The 23,023-nt window shown below is 35.5% G+C and overlaps 1 protein-coding gene across 2 annotated transcripts in view; it reads left to right on the top strand.

Moving 5' to 3' along the window:
* Nucleotides 1–23,023, top strand: part of C6 (complement C6) — a 75,288-nt gene that overhangs the window by 34,742 nt on the left and 17,523 nt on the right. For both annotated transcript variants that reach the window (XM_005556795.5, XM_005556796.5), the window contains exons 7-11: nt 1,324–1,524; nt 6,078–6,318; nt 10,449–10,571; nt 20,914–21,080; nt 22,404–22,629. In XM_005556795.5, coding sequence (XP_005556852.3) covers nt 1,324–1,524; nt 6,078–6,318; nt 10,449–10,571; nt 20,914–21,080; nt 22,404–22,629 — 958 coding nt within the window. The remainder of the gene's footprint in view (nt 1–1,323; nt 1,525–6,077; nt 6,319–10,448; nt 10,572–20,913; nt 21,081–22,403; nt 22,630–23,023) is intronic.

Genomic DNA, 23,023 nt, shown 5'->3' with positions numbered 1-23,023 from the left:
TGTCCAACCTTATGAAGCTACCTGAGCTAATCTTTAACTCTATGCCATAGTGGTATGGCTGAAGTCATAGTGATATGGCTGAAGAAGGTCATAGTGGTATTTCTTCAAACAAAAATTTGGGAATGACTAGAATCAAGGTCACGAGCTATTGGTTTTCTTTTAACTGATCTCTGTATAACTTCATTCTTTAGGCATGCCTTAGCAGGCAGCTGTGCAAACCTAAGCTATACCTTATTGAAAACAATAGAGGAGGAGAAATAGCAGGCATCTCACTTCCCTTCTTTTGTAGTGTTGTAACTTATGAAGATAGATGAAATAACGGGCTCGCTGGTACACAAAGATTAAAGAGGCTCATGAAGGGAAGAGAAGGCAACTGGGCAGGGAGTTAGAAGACCTTAGAAAAACTACAGGATAGATGAGGGAATACAGACACCAGACCCAGCATTTTATCAATCAGGGTAAGTTAGGTTACACTGCAATATCAATACTAAGATGTCAGTGTCTTAAAACAGTTTCACTCATACCGTACTTTCTACTCATAATAGTCCTTTAGAAAGCAAGGGACTTAAGGGATTCTGCTTTGACACATCCTTCCATGATGAATTGCAAAAAAAAAAAAAAAAAGGGAACGTGACATATTGCCCATCAACTCTTAAAGTGACAGATATCATTTATGTTTACATTTCATTGGCCAAAGAGAGTAGGGAAATGCATGCTTTTTATGTGCCCGGAAAGAGACTAGGGTAGTTATGTCAAACAGCGTTATGACTAACACGAAGGTCAGTCAAGAGTTGAGCATCACTGGGGACTTAGGGAGCAGACAATGGAAGCCCAACCTCAGAAACTGTGATCCTAAAGTCAGACTCATCTCTTGAATAAGTATAAAACAAGATGGGACTTGGTTATAAAGAACAAGCCCAGTTGTCAGGACTGAAAGGTATCTTAGTTAGATTGCACACTGCATCAAAATCACAGGCATAATAAAAATAACCCTCACTGCTTATCACCCTGTTAAGTCTCAGCTTAGGTGGCATTTCCTTGAGGGAGGGTTTCCTGATATTGCCCCTCAGGGTCTTCTATTTCCTATGGGATTCCATTGGCCACACAATACTTACCATATTAAGTGTTTGTGATTATCCCTCTCTCTAACTAAACTATTAACTCCTCAGTGCAGGAACTAACACTATTCTTTGTTCTCTAGCAAAATGTGTCCTCAATAAATATTGGCTGAGTGCATAAATAAATAAATCATGTCATTAGATATCCACAAGTAGCTCCAGTATTTCCTAAATTACTTTTTATTTTACATGGATTTTTCTCCAGGTAGAAACTGCAGAAGATGATTTGAAAACAGATTTCTACAAGGATTTAACTTCTCTTGGACACAATGAAAATCAACAAGGCTCCTTTTCAAGTCAGGGGGGGAGCTCTTTCAGGGTACCAATTTTTTATTCCTCCAAGAGAAGTGAAAATATCAACCATAATTCTGCCTTCAAACAAGCCATTCAAGCCTCTCACAAAAAGGTATCAAAAATGGTTTCTAACCTTTTATTCTTTCTTGAAATTTAACACCAATTCTAGCAATCATACAATAAGGAGAGGAGAGTTTATATATTGTACCAGTGTGACTTCTAATACAGATATAAGTAATTTTCCCATTTTTGGTTATATCTCACTTCAAAAGTTAAAGAAATACTATGTGTATTAATGGTTCCGTTTTGCATGCATTTGACTGCTATTGTTGTGTTTTTTATCTTAACTTTTTTTTCATACTGTTGTAGGTGTGCTTCTTATAAACTCCAAATAACAGAACTTCGACCTTTCATGTAATATGACAATCTGTATTTTATATTTTTGTTATATTCTATATACATATTTGTATAGATGTATATATTTGTACACATATACAAATACATATATAAAATATAACAAAATGTATATTTTGTTACATTTATGTAAACACACACATTTACCCATCTCTGTTTTTTTCCTCTTATAATCCTTTTCTTGAAATCCCTATTCTCATTCAGTTGCCTTTTTTTCCTGTATTTTCCTCATATAGGACACATGCAAGGTATATTTTCTAAATCTTTGTGTATCTAACATTGCCTGCCTTTTCCCTGAGCAATAAATATAAAGAATATCCTGACTGTATCATAATCTTCTTCTCTAGATAGTAGATGTTTTTCAACTGTCTTCTAATTTCCATTGCTGTATAAGAAAAATCACATTCAGAGCAAATTTTTTCATTTTCTTTTCCCTGCTTAAAAAGTTACAATTATTTTTTTGCACTTGGAACTTAAGGTATGTCCAAGTATTGGCCTTTGCCTGTTAATCTTGCCAGGGACTCAAGGAACCCTTTTAATATACAAAGATACAACTCCCCTTGTTAATTTTCTCCTATTACTTGCATTTTAAATCTCTTAGATATGTCTCACAGTGCTTAAATGATTTAGGAGACAGATTTCTATCGCAAACTTTTAAACATTTACAAAGGTCTTTTAAAATACTGTCTATTGCTTACTACAACCACCACTCTAAGTAGCATTTGCTCTTCCCCAAGAGAAGAATGAAGAGAATGAGCCCTGAATCATGGAACCATGGAATCATATTATGGTTGCTCCTATCTTTATCATATTGCTCTTCTACTTTTATTTAGTCAACCATTTATGCGCTTATATAAATATAAGACCTAACAGCACTGTATGGATAATTTTCCCAAGTATTTCATTTATCTTCAGAAAATTTAAGAGATTATCACAGTTGATATTTAAACATCATTTTGCAGATGAATAAATTGAAGTTCATATATGCATTTTTAATTCAATAAACATTTATCAAATACCTACCATGAGGCAGGCACTAACTGAAGTCTAAGAAACTGAGTGACTTCCAGTGATCTTACAGTAAATAAATGCCACAGTTGGGAGCTGAAATCAATTTGTCTTATTTTTGTTTACTTTTCTTATCCATTGCATTACACTTCAAGATATTCGACTCTTTATTCATTTATTTATTTATTCATAATTTTAGCAAATTACAGAAGGAACACAGTTCTGGTGATATAGACATGTAAAAATGACAATGAAATAGATTCATTTTATGTATAAATTATATATATAAAATTTAGTTTAGAATGGACTATGGGTCCTATAGTGCCCTCCAAACTTAACAAATTGTATTTGTAAGACAAGATATTACCAGAATTTCTTGTAAGTAAAAATACACATCTCTAGGCCTTTCCCTTAATCTACTGATTTCAGAATATCTGGAATTGGGCATGACAATATGGCCTTTTTTTAGCTCCCTAGCTCAGCATAATATAGCATGCAGGATTAGAAATAACTGCTTATAAACATAGTCAAAGATGAGTGAGATAGACATGTTTGAATGAGACATAGTTATAGTCCTATGTCTTGCTTCACGTATGTGATTTATATGTATTTCAAACATGCTAGAGAACATTTGTAAAACCCTTATATGTAGATAAACAACTATTGTTTGATCCTCTAATAGTCTGTCCCAAAGCAAAAAAATTTAGAGCTATTCACATTATCAGGTTGGAACATATTAAACTACTGTTATTCAACCATTTCTGATTTGCAAAATTGTTAGCCTCACCGGGTGCGTGGCTCGTGCCTGTAATCCTAGTACTTTGGGAGGCCAAGGTGGGTGGATTGCCTGAGCTCAGGAGTTCAAGACCAGCCTGGGCAACACGGTGAAACCCCGTCTCTACTAAAATACAAAAAAATTAGCTGGGTGAGGTAGTGTGCACCTGTAATCCCAGCTACTAAGGAGACTGAGACAGGAGAATCACTTGAACCTGGGAGGCGGGGTTGCAGTGAGCCGAGATGGCGCCACTGCACTCCAGCCTGGGCGACAGCAAAACTGTTAGCCTCATACAGTTCAATCCAACATCATTACTGTCATCTTTGATTAGGTCTGAACAGAATTAAGGAATTTCAGTCTAAACAGGAAATGAGGCTGGGCATGATGACTCACGCCTGTAATCCCAGCACGTTGGGAGGCTGAGGTAGGCAGATCACCTGAGGTCAGGAGTTCAAGACCAACATGACCAACCTGGTGAAATCCTGTATCTACTAAAAATACAATAATTAGCCGGATGTGGTGGCAGGGGCCTGTAGTCTCAGTTACTCAGGAGGCTGAGGCAGGAGAATCGCTTGAACCCGGGAGGTGGAGGTTGCAATGAGCCAAGATGGCACCACTGCACTCCAGCCTGGGTGACAGAGCTAGACTCCATCTCAAAAAAAAAAAAAAGAAAGAAAGAAAGAAAGAAAGAAAGAAAGAAAGAAAGAAAGAAAGAAAAGAAAAAAGGAAGAAAAAAAAATTCTACTGCAGCCTCTCTTAGTCTTCAAGTAGAGAAAACAAGATACCACAAAATTGAAAATCAATCCAAGCCTTTCAGTAGAGCATGATGCTTTAGCTGTTTCGGCAATCACAGATCAAACTAGACATTTGTTGGGCAAACAGTCTGTTTCCAAGCAAAATGCGAGTTAACTCAGTAAGGTTCAGTACTTTCCTGATATACTTTACAAAATTGAAACCACAACAATATTATTAAAATAAAGTAAGACCTCACACATTGTTGAAATGGATTATATATGGTTTAATAACCTATAGTAATGTATTTTTTTTAAATCTAAAATAGCCAGTTTCAGGTATCAGGGACCAGCAAGTAGAACACCATGGAATGATTATGCTAAGTTGAGTTACCAAAGTTTAACTTGTATTTTCCATGACTGAGACTTTAAAGCAACCTGGAAATGCTGAACCTTCCAGAACAGGCACTTCAGATACTCAGGGAGTGAGTGTGCTTCTTATTAAAAGCACAAGGGCTCTCCAACTTTTGAAACTATGGTTCTATGACAAAATTCAAGTATTAAACTTAAAAATAGAATTAATGAGCACTTACTAAAATGTAAGTTCCATAAAGGCACGAACTTTGTCTGCCTTCTTTACTTCTGTATCTACAGCATCTCAGATAGCTAGGCAATAAATGTATAGAGGGCCAGAAGGTGGAATGAAGGAAGAGAGGGAGAGGGACAAGGAAAGAGAGAAGGGAGATTAATGCTGATTCTTTCTCCATCCTTGTGATTATTTTTTTTCTCTTGCGTCAGCAGTCATCTTGTGCCATACGTATAGCAAAGAGGAATATGGTTAATAATTAACAATTATAATACAGTTATTTTGCTAAAATATGGCCCTTACTCTGTTACTATTACTGCAATTTGTTAAAATTGAGAGATCAGATAAAGTATATAAAATTTTTTAAAACAATATACATAAATACACTTATAAACCTCAGTGGCTATGTGGAAAGATAATCTGAGGAAATGAGATTTTAAGCATAATATCCACCAGCTAATTCTAAATTAAACTGACACAAAAAGAAATTATAAATAAATAAGTTTGTAAACAAAAAAAAAAAATCTCATGTATTTCTGCATAAGGGTGGAGGAGAGAGAATAGAAATAATTTTACTTGATTTCACCCCCTAAGTAATTTAGAATCAGCATTTTGGAGTTGAAAGGAGGTTTGAAATGTTACCAGGTGCAAGCCCTCATCTTATCATTTGACAACTGAAGTCTAGAGAATCGAAACATTTTTTCCAGAGTGACAAAGCTGTAATTTGAATCTCACTTGCATAACCTCCGTCTCAGTTGCATAACTTCCAGTTCAAAATTCACACAATCCTTTTTCAATTATTCACATTAGCAAGCATTCTAAATAAAAACACAGTAGAAATGCAGCCACGATTGGCAATTAGGAGGGAAAGATGACTTTTTTGATCATTGAATTCTTCTTTCTTAGAGAACACGTGCCCCCATTACACAGTTTACTGTATTGAGATAATCTTATCTGTTTTGCCCATTGAACATTGGTATTGGAAAGTAAAATGAAATTTATAATCTTGTATGTGAGAACGTGCAATAGAGAGTGAGAATTGTAATACTATGGTGGGAATGAAACTAATGATAAATCAATGACATTTAAATGCTTGGTACTTCAAACTTTCATTACCTTTAATCATCTTTTTACTTCTTTCTTTCATTTAGGATTCTAGTTTTATTAGGATCCATAAAGTGATGAAAGTCTTAAACTTCACAGTGAAAGCTAAAGATCTGTACCTTTCTGATGTCTTTTTGAAAGCACTTAACAATCTGCCTCTAGAATACAACTCTGCTTTGTACAGCCGAATATTCGATGACTTTGGGACTCATTACTTCACCTCTGGCTCCCTGGGGGGAGTGTATGACCTCCTCTATCAGTTTAGCAGTGAGGAACTAAAGAACTCAGGTAACTTTCTTCAGTCCTTACTCTTTTTAACTGGTATGATAGCATGCAGTACATTTTTCTCTTACTCTGTCATTTTAATTATTCTGCTTTGACTTTATTTAGATCCTGCTTTATTTCCAAAATATGATGAATGATAAAAAACATACACATTCAAATAAATAAAACAAAAATAGAAAGCTAAGACCAAAATATAAGAAAAATAAGTATGCTTAACCACTGTGATTTTAGGCATCATATTTGTCTCTAAATTTCCTAACATCTGGGAACATCATAAGCTGACGCAGTAGTGGTTACCCAAAGAGGAAGATGCATGCCAGTATCTCAAGGGAAACAAAGTTTGTACTGGCACTAAATTCTAAAAGATAATTTATGAATAACATTTTATAGGATATAATTTCATAGAGCAATACCTTATAACAAATTAAATAGCATTTTTTTCTTATAATAGTTTTAACTAAAAGCCAAGATGAAACCTATGATGAAAGTAAAGTTAGAAACTTGACAAACAACTAAGCTGGAGTGGGCCAGATGAGCACCTACGGGCAATGAAACTTGAAACTAAATGCAAAAGATCTGTGTTATTGTAGGCTTTCCATACTGCCTGCATGCTTTATGTTTCCTCTCAGTTATCCTTTCCACTGGAGCAACTCTGGCATGATGCATTTGATGTCTTCTGCTACCGCAAATAGTATCAACTCCAGTGCTGAGCAAGAGTAGTTAGGGGAAATCTCTGGCCTTTGACTTGGTTTTGTCTCACCCTTAGATGAAATTATTCTGGTCACTTCTGCTATAGCCCAGACAATAATTTCCCACTTGATGAGTATAATCCTCATGCATTCAGAGCAGAGCCCCTAAATGCTTAGAGTTCAGGTCAGTTAAGAACTGGGTGAATCTTTAATCAACTATTTATCCTTTAAAGAGTTAAAGCCCCATAACCAAAATGAAGAGTGATGAGTTATACTTTCCTACAGAAACCTTCTCACATTCCATCTCTTTCTCTGTAGAGGTAGAGATTGACAGTTACATATAATGAAGGAAAGAAAAAGAGTTTGGGATGTGATAAGAAATTCAAAATAAATAAATACCCATGCATATCCATATATACATGCAAGCACATAATACATACATACACACACATACACTGTGTATATGTATTGAATATATGTCGATATATGCATATATATACACATATATGTGTATATATATTCAGTAAGATGTATTCTGGATGTGAGGACGATCTGGCTGTGACATCTGTCACTTCATTGATCTCCAGGGTTGATTTGGCTGATCTGGCTGGCTAGGTGGGTGTCCCTTTCCTCCCTCACCACTTCATGTGTGTCCCTCCAAAGCTGCATGCTCAGTCAAAGAGGATGACCATCCCCAATAGAGGAGGACTGGTCTTAGGTCAAGGGTATATTAGTAGCTGCATTCCCCTGCTAGAAACTCCAAACAAGCTCTCAATAAGATGTATTTGATATTCTCATGTTCAATAAGTTTATATGTAATAACTTATCTGTAAAATTTTAATTGTGGTTAAAATGAAGCACACCCAGACAGAAACGACTTCTCAAGAAAATGAAATTCTCCAGTTCATGTGCTTGTCTGGCTTTCCCAACTCTCTAGATAAATGTATATTCTGGCCTCGCCTCTTTTCTCTCCTCCTATTCTCTCTCCTTTTACCTCATCATAACATGAAACTAAAGTATAGATTTAATTTTTTCTATGCTTTATTCAATAAGAATTATATCCCCTGTTGTTAATTTTTGAAAAATGACTTGAATATTTCATAGTACTTTCTTTCCCTCAAGAAAAAGAAAACAAAATTAAATTGCCTTTTATTTGCATGCATTGATTTATTTCTCTATTGTTCAATGTCCCATAGTCAAGTTAAAACCTTGAATAAAAGTTGACATTGCTTCAGTATGCAAGGTGAAAAGAGTTTCATAAACACAGTGAAAACATCAAACAATAAAAATATCATAATATGCAAGAGGATCATTTTAAACTCCTTTTGTTGGGAAGTCATCTTCTACACTGAATTGGAGGTTAAAAATTATTCACCACACTAATTATTAATATGAAATTTTCAACTAACAATCTTGTCTTTGGGCATCAGAGTAGCTAAAGATATTACTGAAATACTCATTCCTGCACCCCTCAGCAGAGGAACACTCAGGTTTAAGATACGAGGTACTGCAGTATCAAGTAGCTTGTTAGTTCATATAGATAGAGGTCCGGCAGCAAAAAAGTGGACATACTGCAGGGAAGAAAAGAGTTGCACAGAAATTCACTGATACTTTAATCACTGCATGACCAATGTCATAAAAAATATTCATCATTCAAATCTTCAATTTTTCATCTATAGCCCTCAAAAATGAAATTAAGTTTATAGTTAATTCATTATGTTATAGTTAATTCATTATGTTATAGTTAATTAACTGGACACATACAATTTAATTATTACTTATAATAATAGGAACCTAATGAATGATTAAGGAGTCATGCACTATAAATGCATTACATTCCAAGTATGGCCTAAATATTTGACAACCCACTTATAAAAACAATCCTACCAGAAGAAAAATGAACTATATTTATTCAACTAGACTGAAACAATTATCTTTTTGTTAGAGTTGAATATGCAAACTAAACATGAGGGCTTCAAACCAAGAATTTTTTACTCCCAACTAACAATGCATCTCTTCAAACTGTCACCAAAAAACTGAGGTAGACAGACCCAGTTCACATCTACCCAGCCTCATTTCTCAGCAATCTATGCCTTCAGATTTCCATTTCAGTATCACACGTAATCAGAACCTCAAGCTCTAAAAACACACATCCCTGCCTATTATGACCTGTAACCCCAAATACTAGTATTTGCTTTTAGGCGCTTAAGAGCTTATATTAACAGCTCTACCTCTCATGTGCTTGTATTTTGCAAGGCAAATTTTTACTAAACATCAAAAGACCTGGATTTTAGTTTTGATGTTTCCAGCAGTGAGTCAGGTGCCTTGGGAAGCTATTAAGAAAAAGAAAATGATTTCCCTCAATTACCCGAGACAGTATAGCTCAGCCTACAAAAATACTAGATCTGTTTCCCTGCACTCTTCCACTAACACACAGATTCTGAGGCCATTGAGAATGATCACAGGACTGTGGCGGCGGGAGTGTTTCAGATGCCCAAATCTTCAACAAGTGATGCTAGAGAGTTTGGTAAAGGAGAATGATGAGGACTAAAGGTGTTAAAACCAGATGGCCTGAGCCTCAGGGCATCAAGGTTTTTGCAGGTTGTAAGGCCATGGGGAGTCATCCAATGAAAGCAGCAGTGGGAAACTAGGAAGACATCATTCCCAACTCCCAGACATGAATGGGGTGAGAATATGGCCTTCTGAACTTCTGCTGGAGATGACAGTGGAAACAGTACCAAATACAGGCTTGAATTAACATGGGGAGATAGAACAGCCAAGGAGGAGTTTGAAAATAATTCATAGGTCAGGAAGTCAGAATTTCTGAGATTACAATAAAAAGGATTTTAAGGTAGGGGTTGAGTGAGCAGCTTAATTAAGCAGAAAAAGCCCAGAGAGGTATGAGAATGAGTGTTCAGGGAAGAAGCATGGTCCAGAAGATTTGCATTTTAGGTGACAAACAGGGAAGCAATTGAAGCGGACTCAGGTATCACAAAATCAACAGTCGCCCAGAAAGTAGGTCTTAGAGAACAGAGCAGAGCATGTCATAATCTTTTGATTTGCAGGGCTACGTAGTGCAGTGGCCAATAGAAAGGGAAAGCTTAGAGCTCCATGAGTGGCAACAAGGGGAAGGCAACAGGGACAGGACATCACTGTCCCCATGGGAAGGGCCACAACGGCTCGTATGTGCTTCTGAGGGTCAGTGTTGAAGGAGGAGATGATGGGCACTCACAGGATTCTTCAGTTCAGGACCATCTCTCTGCCCATGCAGGATTGAATCTGTAGGTAAAACTAATTTGAGCTGCCACTTAAGTTTATGGGAATTGGGGAAGAAAGGGGTTAATATAAAGTATCTGTAACTCCGAAGTGACCAGAGCATCATGTTCCTCTTTGCATTGTCAATGGTGCACTCTCAGTGGTTTTTGTTTGTACTTCATCTCCTAGGTTTAACCGAGGAAGAAACCAAACACTGTGTCCGGATTGAAACAAAGAAACGTGTTTTATTTGTTAAGAAAACAAAAGTGGAGCATAGGTGCACCACCAACAAGCTATCAGAGAAACATGAAGGTAACAGTACTCTCTTAGCAGCTTATCCAGTGTGCCCTGAGCCTAGCTGTCATTTACAGACCATACTGGATGTCACTGTGCTATTTTTAGCTTTTCACTTATTTAATTTCTCTGCCTCAGAACCCTGTGTGTTGGGACAGGGGATACAAATAAAATACCATTAGCATTACCTTAAAAAAGGAAATTGTTAAGGTTTTCTTTATCTCATACTTAGGTTGTTTAATGAATAATTTATTGATTTTGCTCATGGGAAGAACTCAATATTAGGCATTGTGAAGTGCATATGGCTGTGAACCAGGAACTTACAAAGTAAAGAAACATATAAACATCCATTAAAAATACAGATTGACAAGGGTTTAAGAGAGGTATAGTTTCTAAAAGGCTATAAAGGACTATGAGCAGAAGAAAATCCTGGAATTGAAATACATCAGATTTTGTAAAGAGAATTATTCTGGGGCCATGCATTAAAAATGGCTGAAGACTTTGGCAAATGGAAAGAGTGAGAAAGAAAATCCAGGCAAAAAATACTGAAAAAAGAAGATACAAGTTATGTTTTGCAGAATTATCTTACTCTTTCCCAATTTTAGCCACTGCTTTCACTCCCTATCCCAATCCCCAATCGGCTTTCATTCTTCTATCCCAATCCCCAACCCAGACATCCCTTCTGAACTCCAGACACCTACTGTCCACTAAACATCTCTACCGGAAAGTCTCTAGGCAACAATGCTTTATGTATTCTCTCCCTGCTGCTGTTGGTTCTCACTCACATCTAATAGCATAGCCTTTACTTTACAGCCTAATAGGACTATTGTGACATGATGTTTATAAGGAGCCTTGCAGGGTGACCAGCAGTGGTTGGCTCCTTTCACCTTTCCTCTTCTTCAGCAGTCCCAGGCTTGATGATGGTATCACCATCAACTAAGTCAGTCGAACCAGAAAGCTGGCTATTGTCTTTGATTCTACCCTCTTTCTATATCTAATAAGTAACCATGCATAATTCATTCTACCTTCTGAATGTCTCTGCAAGTTGTCTTCATATTTTTATTTCTATGGATATAAAACCTTCCATGGAAGGCAAACCATCCATTCATTATTTCCAACTTGGATTATCTCAGAAGCACCCTAAGTGGTCTCCCTGCTTGTAGTCTGCTTTATTCCAGTCTATTCTACACATTTTTATGAGAGGAATCTTCTCTATGGAAAATCTTATTCATGAAATCTTCATACTTGGAACATGTCAGGTTCCACATGGCCTTAAGCATAAGTTCCTGTCCTTCTCTGCATAGCTAATCTTTCTGCAGTCTCCTAAACAGGTCATGCTCTCTCCTAGGCCTTGCCATTATAAATAACTCCTTCCTCTCTGTAAAATTCTATTTCCTTAGTTTGCTTGATTACTTAGAATAAAGGGAAGCAGAATCACAGAAATTCCCAAATTTGAAGCTTACCTTCTCATGGCGAAGACAGACAAGAAACAAATAAAATATAAGATTTACTGTAATAATAAATAGATAATTTTAAATACAATATCAGAACAGATAGTCTACATATACATGACTGTGTTATGCATAAGCAAAATGAAAAGAACTGGCTTGACAACAGCACATTCCTATTATAGCAAAGAAGAAAAAGAGGGCACAAAGGTATATAGAATGCAAAACAAATAATCTGGTAATATTAACCAAAATATAGATATAGATTCTGTATAAGTTTATCATGTAGTAGAATAATTTAATAAGAATATGAGTTCAATAAATCAAGAACTCAGAGATAGATTAAATACAAGAATTAATTAAAACAGATTTCAAAACTGAGGTACAAAAACAAACATTGAGAAATAAAATCATTATAATTATAAATAAATTATCACAACGCAAGGACAAAATATAATTCTTTAAAAATAAAATTAATCAAATTAATCACATACAAGAAAGATATCAAGCAATCTCAACACAGAAAAACATTTAGATATTATTAAAGAAAATTTAATGGAAATGGAATGACAAATGTAATTTAATATGTGAAAATTAGTATCCATGAAAAAGAGATCCCAATAAATGAAATAGAAAAACTGTATTTTTTAAAAAATGCTATATAAGAACATGTCTCTGAAATAAAGGAAGAAATTTTTCTTGATTATATATATTGGAACTATTGTTCAAATATGCGACTTCAAGACAAATTCTAGAAATACATTATTAAGCACCACTGGAAAAAACTATTTAACTATAAAATCTATGCAACAAAGAGGTGAATAAAAAAGCAATTTGAATCATTCAGATGTTCAAAGTTAGGATATTTTAATGGAACTTAACATAGCTTTCTGATATGGTTTGGATTTGTATCCCCTCCCATATCTCATTTTGAATTGTAATCCCCAATGTTGGAGCAGGTCTCTGGTGGGAGGTGACTGGATCATTGGGGCAGACTTCCTCCCTGCTGTTCTCGTGACAGTGAGTTCTTATGAGATCTGGTTGTTTAAAAGTATGTAGCCCTTTCCCCTTCACCCTCCTCCTACTACTCCAGTCATGCAGGACGTGACTCCTTCCTCTTCACCTTCTGCCATGATTGCAAGTTTCCTGAGGCCTCCCCTGCCAGTCTTCCTGTACAACCTGTGAAATGGTGACCCAATTAAATTTCTTTTCTTTATAAATTACCCAGACTCAGGTAGTTCTTTATTGCAATGCAACAATGAACTAATATACTCTCAAATTCCTATTTCTTTTAAGTGATAAAAAGTATAAAATTGCCAGTGTAATGTAACCCAGTCATTCTGGGTTTCAGTTTTCAATTTTTAGTCAAACTCAGGATTCCCTCACTCTTCTCCTTTGCTGCTTGTCAGGGATAATTTAAGAGCACGCATGTGTGTGTGTGTGTGCATGTGTGTGTGTATGCATGCACATGCATGTGCATATGCATATGTGTTGGGGAAGGGTGGACAGATAGTATCCTAAAGTCACAGGAAGAATGAGACCTTTGTTAGCATGTTTCTGTTTGCCTTGGCTAGCCTCATCTGATAGGTCATTTGCCTCCTCTGGTTCTCACAATCACGCACTGGCACCTATTGCCAATGTTGATGGTCCTGCCTTAGCTTTCGGTTACTAGATTCATATCCTTAAATCTTCCTCACCAAAAGGCCAGGCCCTGTTTTGTCTACCACTCTTTCTCGAGACTTCCTCACCTTCTTCAGGCTTTAGGGAACCCCTGCCTGCGTTTTCTGCACATCACAGTGAAATGTGAGGGCTTTGAGACTACCAAGGAACTACTTGCTTGCATGCCATGTTGGATACAAAAGATTCTCTACAAAACTTGCCATTCCCATCCTACTACTTGAGAAGATTCAATGTACATGAGAGGACTTTGAAAAGTTTGAGAGTTCACGGGGAACTGGAAGTAAAAGATAAAAATAGAAAATATGAACTTTATTTATCAAAATAAGTTTCATCAAATTCAAGACTCATTTGTTAGTGATGATGCCAGCCATCTAGTCCATCTGTAAAGAACTGAGAGTCCTAGGAATTTAACTTCTGGAGATTGTAAAAATGCAATCTTCTTTACATTAATAACTGAAAAAAAGGGTGCCCTTTAATGATATTTTAAAGATATTTTAAGATTAGAAAACAAAAAGAAGTCAGAAGGAGTCAAGGAAAGACTGTAAGGTGACTATCTAATAATTTTTCATCTAAACTCATACAAAATTGCCCTTGTTTGATTAGAGGAATGAGTAGGAGCATCATCACAGTAGAGAAGGAGTCTCTGGTAAAGCTTTCCTGGGCACTTTTCTGCTAAAAGTTTTTCTGTCTCAAAGCACTCTCATAAGAAGATGATATTATTCTTTGACCCTCCAGAAATCAACAAGCAAGTGCCTCGAGCATCCCACAAAACCATTTCCATGACCTTTGCTCTTGACTAGGTCATTTTTGCTTTGGCTGGCCCACTTCCACCTCTTGGTAGCCATTTCTTTGATTGTGCTTCGTCTTCAGGACCATACTAGTAAATCCATTTTTCATCTCCTATGTACATTTCTTTTTAAAAAGTGCTTCAGGATCTGATCCTACATGTTTAAAATTTTTATTGAAAGCTCTGTTTTTGTCTGCAGCTGATCTGCACACAATCGTTTTGGCAGCTATTGGGTGGAAAGTTTACTCATCTTTGATTTTTCAGTTATGATTGTGTAAACTGAACTAATTGAGGTATCTACAGTGTTGGCTCTTGTTCCCACTGTTAATCATCAGTCCTCTTCAATTAGGGCAGGAATAAGGTAAATTTTTTCTTCACAAATTCATGTAGATGATCTACTGCTAGGAGTTTTCAACATTATTTCTTCCCTTCCTACAATGAGTTATGAATCTATTAACTGCTGATTGCCTTGAAGTATTGTCCACATAAACTTTTGCTAAGACATCAGTGATTTCACCATTCTTCCACCCAAGTTTTACCATAAATTTGATGTTTGATCTTACTTCTATTTTAGCAGATTTCAAGTTGCTCTGATAGGGACTCTTTTCAAAGTGATGTCTTATCCCTCTTTGTGCCTCAAACTTGATCCTATTTAGCTATGTTATAATAAGTTAGTATGAGTTTATTTTTGTGCAAAAAATTTGAAAGCCATGCATTTTCTTTTCATAATACACATTTTCCATTAACTTATTGAAGAGCCTCTGATGAGCTTCTATCAAACTTCTGCTTGTCAAACTATTCTTTCCAAGACTTTCTCCAAAGTGGTAGAATCTTAGGCCTGCACAAAGGAATCCACCAAGTCTATATTTTAGTTACCACATGTCCAGTATTCCCCCATTCTCCCAGCTGCTCAAAATCTTTTCTACTTTTGAGAAGGAAAATGGCTATCTTATACATTTTTTATCATTCTGTGGTTGATGTTATAAATTCTATGATTCTGATCCTAAAATGTTTGGCTCTTGATATTTTAGTTCAAGCATTAAGATCTCAAGAATTCTTTTTCTCTCTCAAGAGCTTGGCCCTTAACATTAAAATCCCTAGCCTTCAAATCTATGATTTTTGCTAGATTTATAAAAGTGTACTTGAGATCTAAAAAGACAAAATTTTACTCTTTTTCTCTCTTGATTCTCTCCAGCCTGAGGCTGTACATGTAGAAAACCCATGATTCAGCTTCAATTATCAAAGAAATAATCGAAATAAAGAAAATATAAAAGCACATAAAAATTAATATTAAAACATTAATCCAATAGATAAATATAGAGCCCAGGAGTAAAGAAACAGTGAGCAAAGATGAAGCAATGAGAAATAGATTCATTTACTATATAAAACTAAGACTAAACAACAAGGGGAATAATTATTGTGTTTTTCTGCGTTGCTTAAGTGTTTAATATGCTAAAGATGTAATAGCTAGTTTGAAGTGACAAAATCTTGAAATTGTAATTTTTAGCAGACAGTCCAAGAAGCCTTACCTGATTACCATCTCTATTGTTGTTCATAATTAAGGTTAGGTGCCCTCATATACGTACTCACTACAACTTGCATTCACAACATCATAGCACTCATCACACTGTATTATGTTTACTTTCTATTTCCTCCATGGTATGCAAATTCAGGACCGTGGTGTGGTCTTTATGTCCTCGTACCATGACTTCGTACCATGGTACCAGACTTCGTACCATGTCTGGCACATTATAAATGTTTAATAGATGTGCTCAATGAACACATGAATGCTTGAAAGAATAAATGAATGGAAAATTAACATTTATTGAACTCTTACTATGCTCCAGGCACTGTCCTAAGTGTTTGTGTGTGTTAACTTCTAATTCTCACAAAACCCCATGAGACTGGTATAATTATTACCACCATTTTGTAGATGAGGAAACAGAGACATAGAGAGGAAAAGAATGAATGTGTAAGTGAATAAATGAGTACTTCTATTTGGCTTGAGCATAAATTTGTGAAATAAAGCTGAGAAAGTAGGTTTGGTCCATATCAAACAGGGCTTGTATGCCTTGCTAAAAAAATTAGACTTAATCCTATTAAATATTGTCACTATCCCACATATGATCTACAGAATGTTAATAGGTGCTGCATGTGAAAAGGGAGTTCCATCTTTAAATTGAAAAACTTTTTGAGTGTAACAGTGTTTAAGAGGATTTCTCAGAGCTTTTAAAATTATAAAGAACATTGTAATTTTTTAAGAAGCTGATATACTGTGCAGTTTTTCCCTCAAATACCTTACCAAGAAATTAAGAGACTTACTGTTGAGCAGAACACTTTACTGGATTGATTCAGTAGGAAAGCAGTAAAAATTATTAAGTAGGAAAGTAAAATGTTATTTATAGAAATTATTTATTACTGTGATGTATTAAGTTCATTGCATATCAACTAAATTTTCAGGCTAGATTACATTCAAGTGTTGGCTCCACTGTTGATTGGCTATGTAATCAACATCAAGAGTTTAATCTTTCTTCTTCTAAGTACATTAAAAATAACAATAGTATTTACTTATGCTTATTGTGAGAATTAAATAAACAGTCCATATAAATGGATGAGGACAAAGCGTAGCCTATACTAACTATTCAATTCATGTCTGCTATAACTATTTTGTGGTTGCACAAGTGGCATGTAGTAAAGACATATAATATAGGAAAATTGTAGTTGAAATTGTAAAATAAGCAAAAATATTGAATAAGCACTTAACAAAATAACATATTTTAAAAAACAATAAACAGGAAAAGATGATAAAGATAACTGGGAATCAAAAAGATAAAATTAAAACCATAAAATACGTGAAATGGTGAAAAAACTTAAATTAACAAGGATTGGCAGTAGAACTTTACAACCTGCCGTACACTGCTGGTAGGAGTATAAATTGTTAATATCATTTTGGAAACTATTTGGCAATATCTACTAAAGTGAAACATAAATGCACACACACATATTTATGACTTAGAAACTCTACGAATAGGTGTGTACCAGCAAAAATATGCACAAACGTGGAGCAAAAAATAAGAAAAGCCTCATTATTCATTTATTGGATACAACTCATATGTCTATCAAGAGTAAAATGAACCAATTACGATATGAATTCACTACTGCTGCAAACAAGATAGATGAATGTCACAAACATAAAACTGAGCAAAAGAAACCAGGCACAAAAGTGTACATGTTTTGTAATCTTACGTATAAAGTTAAAAATATGCAAAGCTAATCTATAGCAATAATAACAAAATTGGAGTTTGCATTTGGGGATGGAATAATGACTGGGTAAAAGCATGAAGGAGGCTTTTGGGTGTTGCTAGAGTTCTATTTCTAGGCGTGGGCAGTGATTATATGGGTGTGCTCACTTTTTACGAATTAATTGAGCTGTATGCTTAATGATTTGTTTACATTTCTATGTCAATATTATACGTCAGTATAAAAGTTTACTTAAAATATAAGAAAATACTAGACTGGAATCAGGGCTACTTAGGAAACTGAGTTAATGTAGAGGAATTTAAGTGAGAAAATATCAAATATGGACCCCAGTTTTCAGACTGTAGGAACAAGAGGACATTGCAAAGTTAAAGACTATTGCAATAGGCTCCAAACTGGTTTTTCAATTACCCATTGCTACCCAGATGACACAATACTGCTGATATTCCTGAATCATTTTAAATCCCCACTTCAAAACCTTTCATTGTTTCTAGGAAACGTAATTGTTTCTAAACCTGAAGAATGAAGTCTAATTTCCTTGACTTTACATCCAGATTCTCTCAGTTCTGCTGTTCTTCCCTGTCCCCAGACCTTCCACTTCAACTCAAACTGATGACTGTATGTGCTGTCTCCAGACCATGGCACATCTTGACTCCAGGTCCTTGCTCATGGTGTGCCCATGGCTTAGAAGGCCATTGTCTCCCTAATATTAGGGCCATGATCTCCCTAATAGGAATCAGCTTTCCTTCCAGGAACACATCAGTCTTCCTTCAGAGCGCCATCCTCCCTAATTGCCAAAGATGACAGAATTATTTCACTTTCCTAACTCATTAATTGTTCATTGTTCTTACCATTGAGTAATACTTAGCAAAAATTATTTTATTGGTCTTTTTAATTTCCTTTCTTTTCTTCCATTTTCCCTCCTTCTCTCCCTCCCTGCCACTTTCTACCTTCCTTCCTTTCTTCTTTTCCATCCTTGTTTACTTCTCCATAGTCTTGCTAATATATTTATATACCTATTCCATATACTCACTGAGAGTCTGAGTTCTTAACATGATATTTGATATTTATCTGGGCCTGACATATAGAAGATTCTCAACAAATATTTACTGATGACAATTTGCCTAAAGTCAAAGACACAGACACATTGAAGAGCAAAACACACACGAGAACATAGATTTGCCTATTTCTAACCCTAAACTAGTTCAAGTAAATCATTGGACTTCAAACTTCTCAAGTCTGTAATTATATCATTAAAAATTGTTGAAGATACATCACTAATATGTATATATTTACTAAAGAATTGTATAAATGTATTATTCAAAAATGTGCATTAAAATATGCAAATATAAAAAATGGAATTTTTTTTCAATAGCGTATATGGAACAAACAGAATTTTTATCTTCCTCATAGTGCTGGCTGCACACACTTAAAAACAAAATTCAGGCCGGGCACAGTGGGTCACGCCTATAATCTGAGCAATTTGGGAGGCTGAGGTGAGCAAATCACAAGGTTAGGAAATCGAGACCATCCTGGCCAACATGGTCTCTACTAAAAATACAAAAATTATCTGGGCCTGGTTGTGGGTGCCTGTAATCCCAACTACTCAGGAGACTGAGGCAGGAGAATCACTTAAACCCAGGAGGTGGAGCCTGCAGTGAGTTAAGATCGCTCCACCGCACTACAGCCTGTGATATAGAGCAAGACTTTGTCTCAAAAAAAAAAAAAAAAAAAAAAAAAGGAAAAAATTTAAAAGTTCATTGATAAATCCATATATTACAAAAGTTTCTTGAAATTTTTTACATGCTTTTGGTCAGCTTTGGTATTCATCTTATGATGCGGCTTCTGAGAAGACTGTGTAAGTAGAAATATTCATTCTGTATTTTACTAGCTTTTTTTCTTTTGTTTGCATTATTGGCATTATCTTCAATCTGCATTTTCTTTCTGGAATCTTTTTAAGGCACTTGTTCACTTGTAAGAGTAAACCAATGGAACAGTAAACAGATTTACTCTTTCTTCAGGATCCCATTGCCCTCACAGATAACCATTACCAGTGTCAATCCGTTTATGAAATACATGGTATCAATCTAAATACAAAATAACATGACAAAGCCACTGTCAGTCTGTACATGATATATTGGCAAACTCTAATTTCGCTTCTACTTTTATATGAAAAATAAGTATGAAAACCTCTAAAATTTTCATTGTATACCTTTGTTTTGTTAATCCTTATACCTGTGTTTTGTTATGCACTTCACTTTAAAAGCAGCCATACTACTTTCTTCATAGGAAGACGATTTCATTATTTTCTAATCATTCTAGACTATTTTACTATAGAATTTCTGAATAGTGAGGGCATAGCTAATTCTTACTGATAGACACCAAATTAATGCCACTAACTATCACTCATATCACTAGTCTTCTTTTTATTTGCTAGTATTTCTTACTGCAATTCCTTATTACTCAGTCTCTATCCCTGTTAATTAAAGTTACCATTTGGTTAGGGGAAATTGTTATGGAAATTTGTATAAAAGAGTTGTGCTATATACTTTAACAGTAAATGTCATTGTGTCTAAAGAAACATTGTGCCAACTCTTAAACTGATGGTTAATTTTTTTTCTGTGTTAGTTGTGCTTTCACCTCTGTCTTTAAATCTAAAATCATTCTATCATTTTTTCCTGTAATTGGAAGTTTCACCGTGACAGTCAATTGATTGGCTATCAGAAGTCATGTGACTTATTTTATTCTGGGCACCCAAAACATATGTAACGTAAGTCAGAAGCAAGGGGGTTGACATTAAAGAGTAAGGGGCAGAGTAGTCAAGGACTGGGCTGTAATTGCATCCTAGTCCTGTCTCTTAGTAACCATGTGTTCCAGGACAAATTACTTTTGACTTCAATGTTTATAATAATAACTACTTCCCAGGGTTGTCATGAGAATTATATGAGATGTGTGTAAAGTGCCTGGCATCTACCAGATGCTTAATAAATGGTAGCTGTTAGTACTGTTATTATTATTTCTGTTATTAAACTCCCTACAGGAAGGAGGAGTGTTCTTTTACTTTTTCACTTGGCTTACTTAATGGAGCTACATACTGTACCATCTACTTCTCCCTTCTGTACAAATAGGCTGGTTTTTTTAAAAAAAACTAAAATTAAATGGGCATTTTTATTGGAACACCTTGCAGGTTCATTTTTGCAGGGAGCAGAGAAATCCATATCCCTGATTCGAGGTGGAAGGAGTGAATATGCAGCAGCTTTGGCATGGGAGAAAGGGAGCTCTGGTCTGGAGGAGAAGACATTTTCTGACTGGTTAGAATCAGTGAAGGAAAATCCTGCTGTGATTGACTTTGAGGTAAGAGTAAAAATTATTCCAGGTAAGAGATCTAAAGTAGTTCTCTAGTGGCCCAAATTGCACATCACACAATTTATTTTCCATTTTCTTCTCAGACAATAAAAGAAATGGCTTTCTTTAGTATTCATGCACAACGTACCTTTTTTTAAATGTTAAATTGCATGTCTATTGCTTTTGCTGTTAACAGTACAGTATTTAGAATTCCTAGCATGCATGAAACACCAGGAAATGGAACTTAGTGAATAAAAATGCTCAAATTTGCCTTGAGTAGTACTTATTTTTCCATGTATACAATAAATCTGGTTTCTGCATTCTTCTTGCAACTCCTTATTTGATGAACACTCCTAAGTCTTCATTTGTAGCTCTGTGAGATAAATGAGATTTTAGATCCATTTTACTTCCTGTTTCTATTACTATTGATTGAATTTACCAGTTTTGTATTTGTTGTAATTGCATTAAAAGGTGATATTTATTATTTATGGAATGCTTTACCCACGTATCAGCCATATGCCATTTAGAACTTGTTTTCCCCCAAACATTCCACATTTTTAAAAGGCCTCCAAAGAAGCTATTATGTTCATTTCGTTTAAATGAAGATGAAAGAGTTCAATCATTATGAAAATAGAATCATTTACATGCAGCATGAAGATGTATTGAACTCTACAAGTTATGGGAGAAAAATGAGACCCAGCTGCCCTTCCGGGTACTTGCAAGTCATATTGCACTAGACGGTCATTTCTTTGAGGTTTTACGATGTTAATAAAATGAGCCCTGATTTATCATTAGCCCATTATTTGTTACTGTAATTCTTCCATTCATCCTACTGGCAAGTTTATTTCTTCATTTTCTCCCACTCCATATTTTCTCATCTAACTCCAACAAAAGCCAAAACTGTCCCTGGAAAAAAAAAGAACATGGAAAGCTTCTCTTATCCTCTCTAGATTTTTTGTTGCTTAAATCAAATTTAATAAGGTTTCAGCAGAGCAGTAAAGAGTTGCCAAACTCTTGGTCACCTATCTCAGTGCTTTGATGCATGCATAGAATACTTAATAAATAACATAACATACAACCAAGTAAGCAACACCTCCCATGTGACTTCCTTCACAGTAAAATTGCAGGTAAGTGCCATATACATCACACCGATCCACAGGTAGAAAGCTTTTGCCTACTGGTTCAACAGGTGCCAATACTATATTCTGCAATAATCCCTTTGAAGTGTAGAATTTTCCGGCTTTCCCTCTCATCTCATGAGAACTGGGCAGTAATGGCAGCCTATTACCAAAGTGGATGTGACTGGACCTCCTCTCTCCCATTTGCTTCTAGCTTGCCCCCATCGTGGACTTGGTAAGAAACATCCCCTGTGCAGTGACAAAACGGAACAATCTCAGGAAAGCTTTCCAAGAGTATGCAGCCAAGTTCGATCCTTGCCAGTGTGCTCCATGCCCTAATAATGGCCGACCCACCCTCTCCGGCACTGAATGTCTGTGTGTGTGTCAGAGCGGCACCTATGGTGAGAACTGTGAGAGACGATCTCCAGATTACAAATCCAGTAAGTATCAGGAATCTATTGTGAGGTAGATACGTTTTCCCTTCCAAAGAGTATTCTAAATTGTTCAATTAAAAAGAAACAAAACTTCTATCAGCAGCCTCCACCTTGTACAGGCTCAGAGAGAAGATAAACCTGCAAAAAGTGTGAATCTCAAGTGTAACCTACCAACTATGTGACCTTGGGAAAGTTACCTAGTTTTCCTATGCCTCAATCTGTTCATCCATAAAATGAGGATAACACCAGTATCTATCTAAGGAATATAAATATATTATATAAGTATTTGTATATCAAGAGTACATGCACAATGCTCATAACATAAAAAATCAAACATAACATTAAATAAAATATATGATACTGATATTATAAGCCTCTTATGTATTGTAATATAGAAGGA

The sequence above is a fragment of the Macaca fascicularis genome, chromosome 6 (assembly GCF_037993035.2).
Source record: "Macaca fascicularis isolate 582-1 chromosome 6, T2T-MFA8v1.1".
NCBI classification, from domain to species: domain Eukaryota; kingdom Metazoa; phylum Chordata; class Mammalia; order Primates; family Cercopithecidae; genus Macaca; species Macaca fascicularis.
Note: the sequence above shows the minus strand (reverse complement) of the source record. Positions and strands in the feature narration are given on the sequence as shown.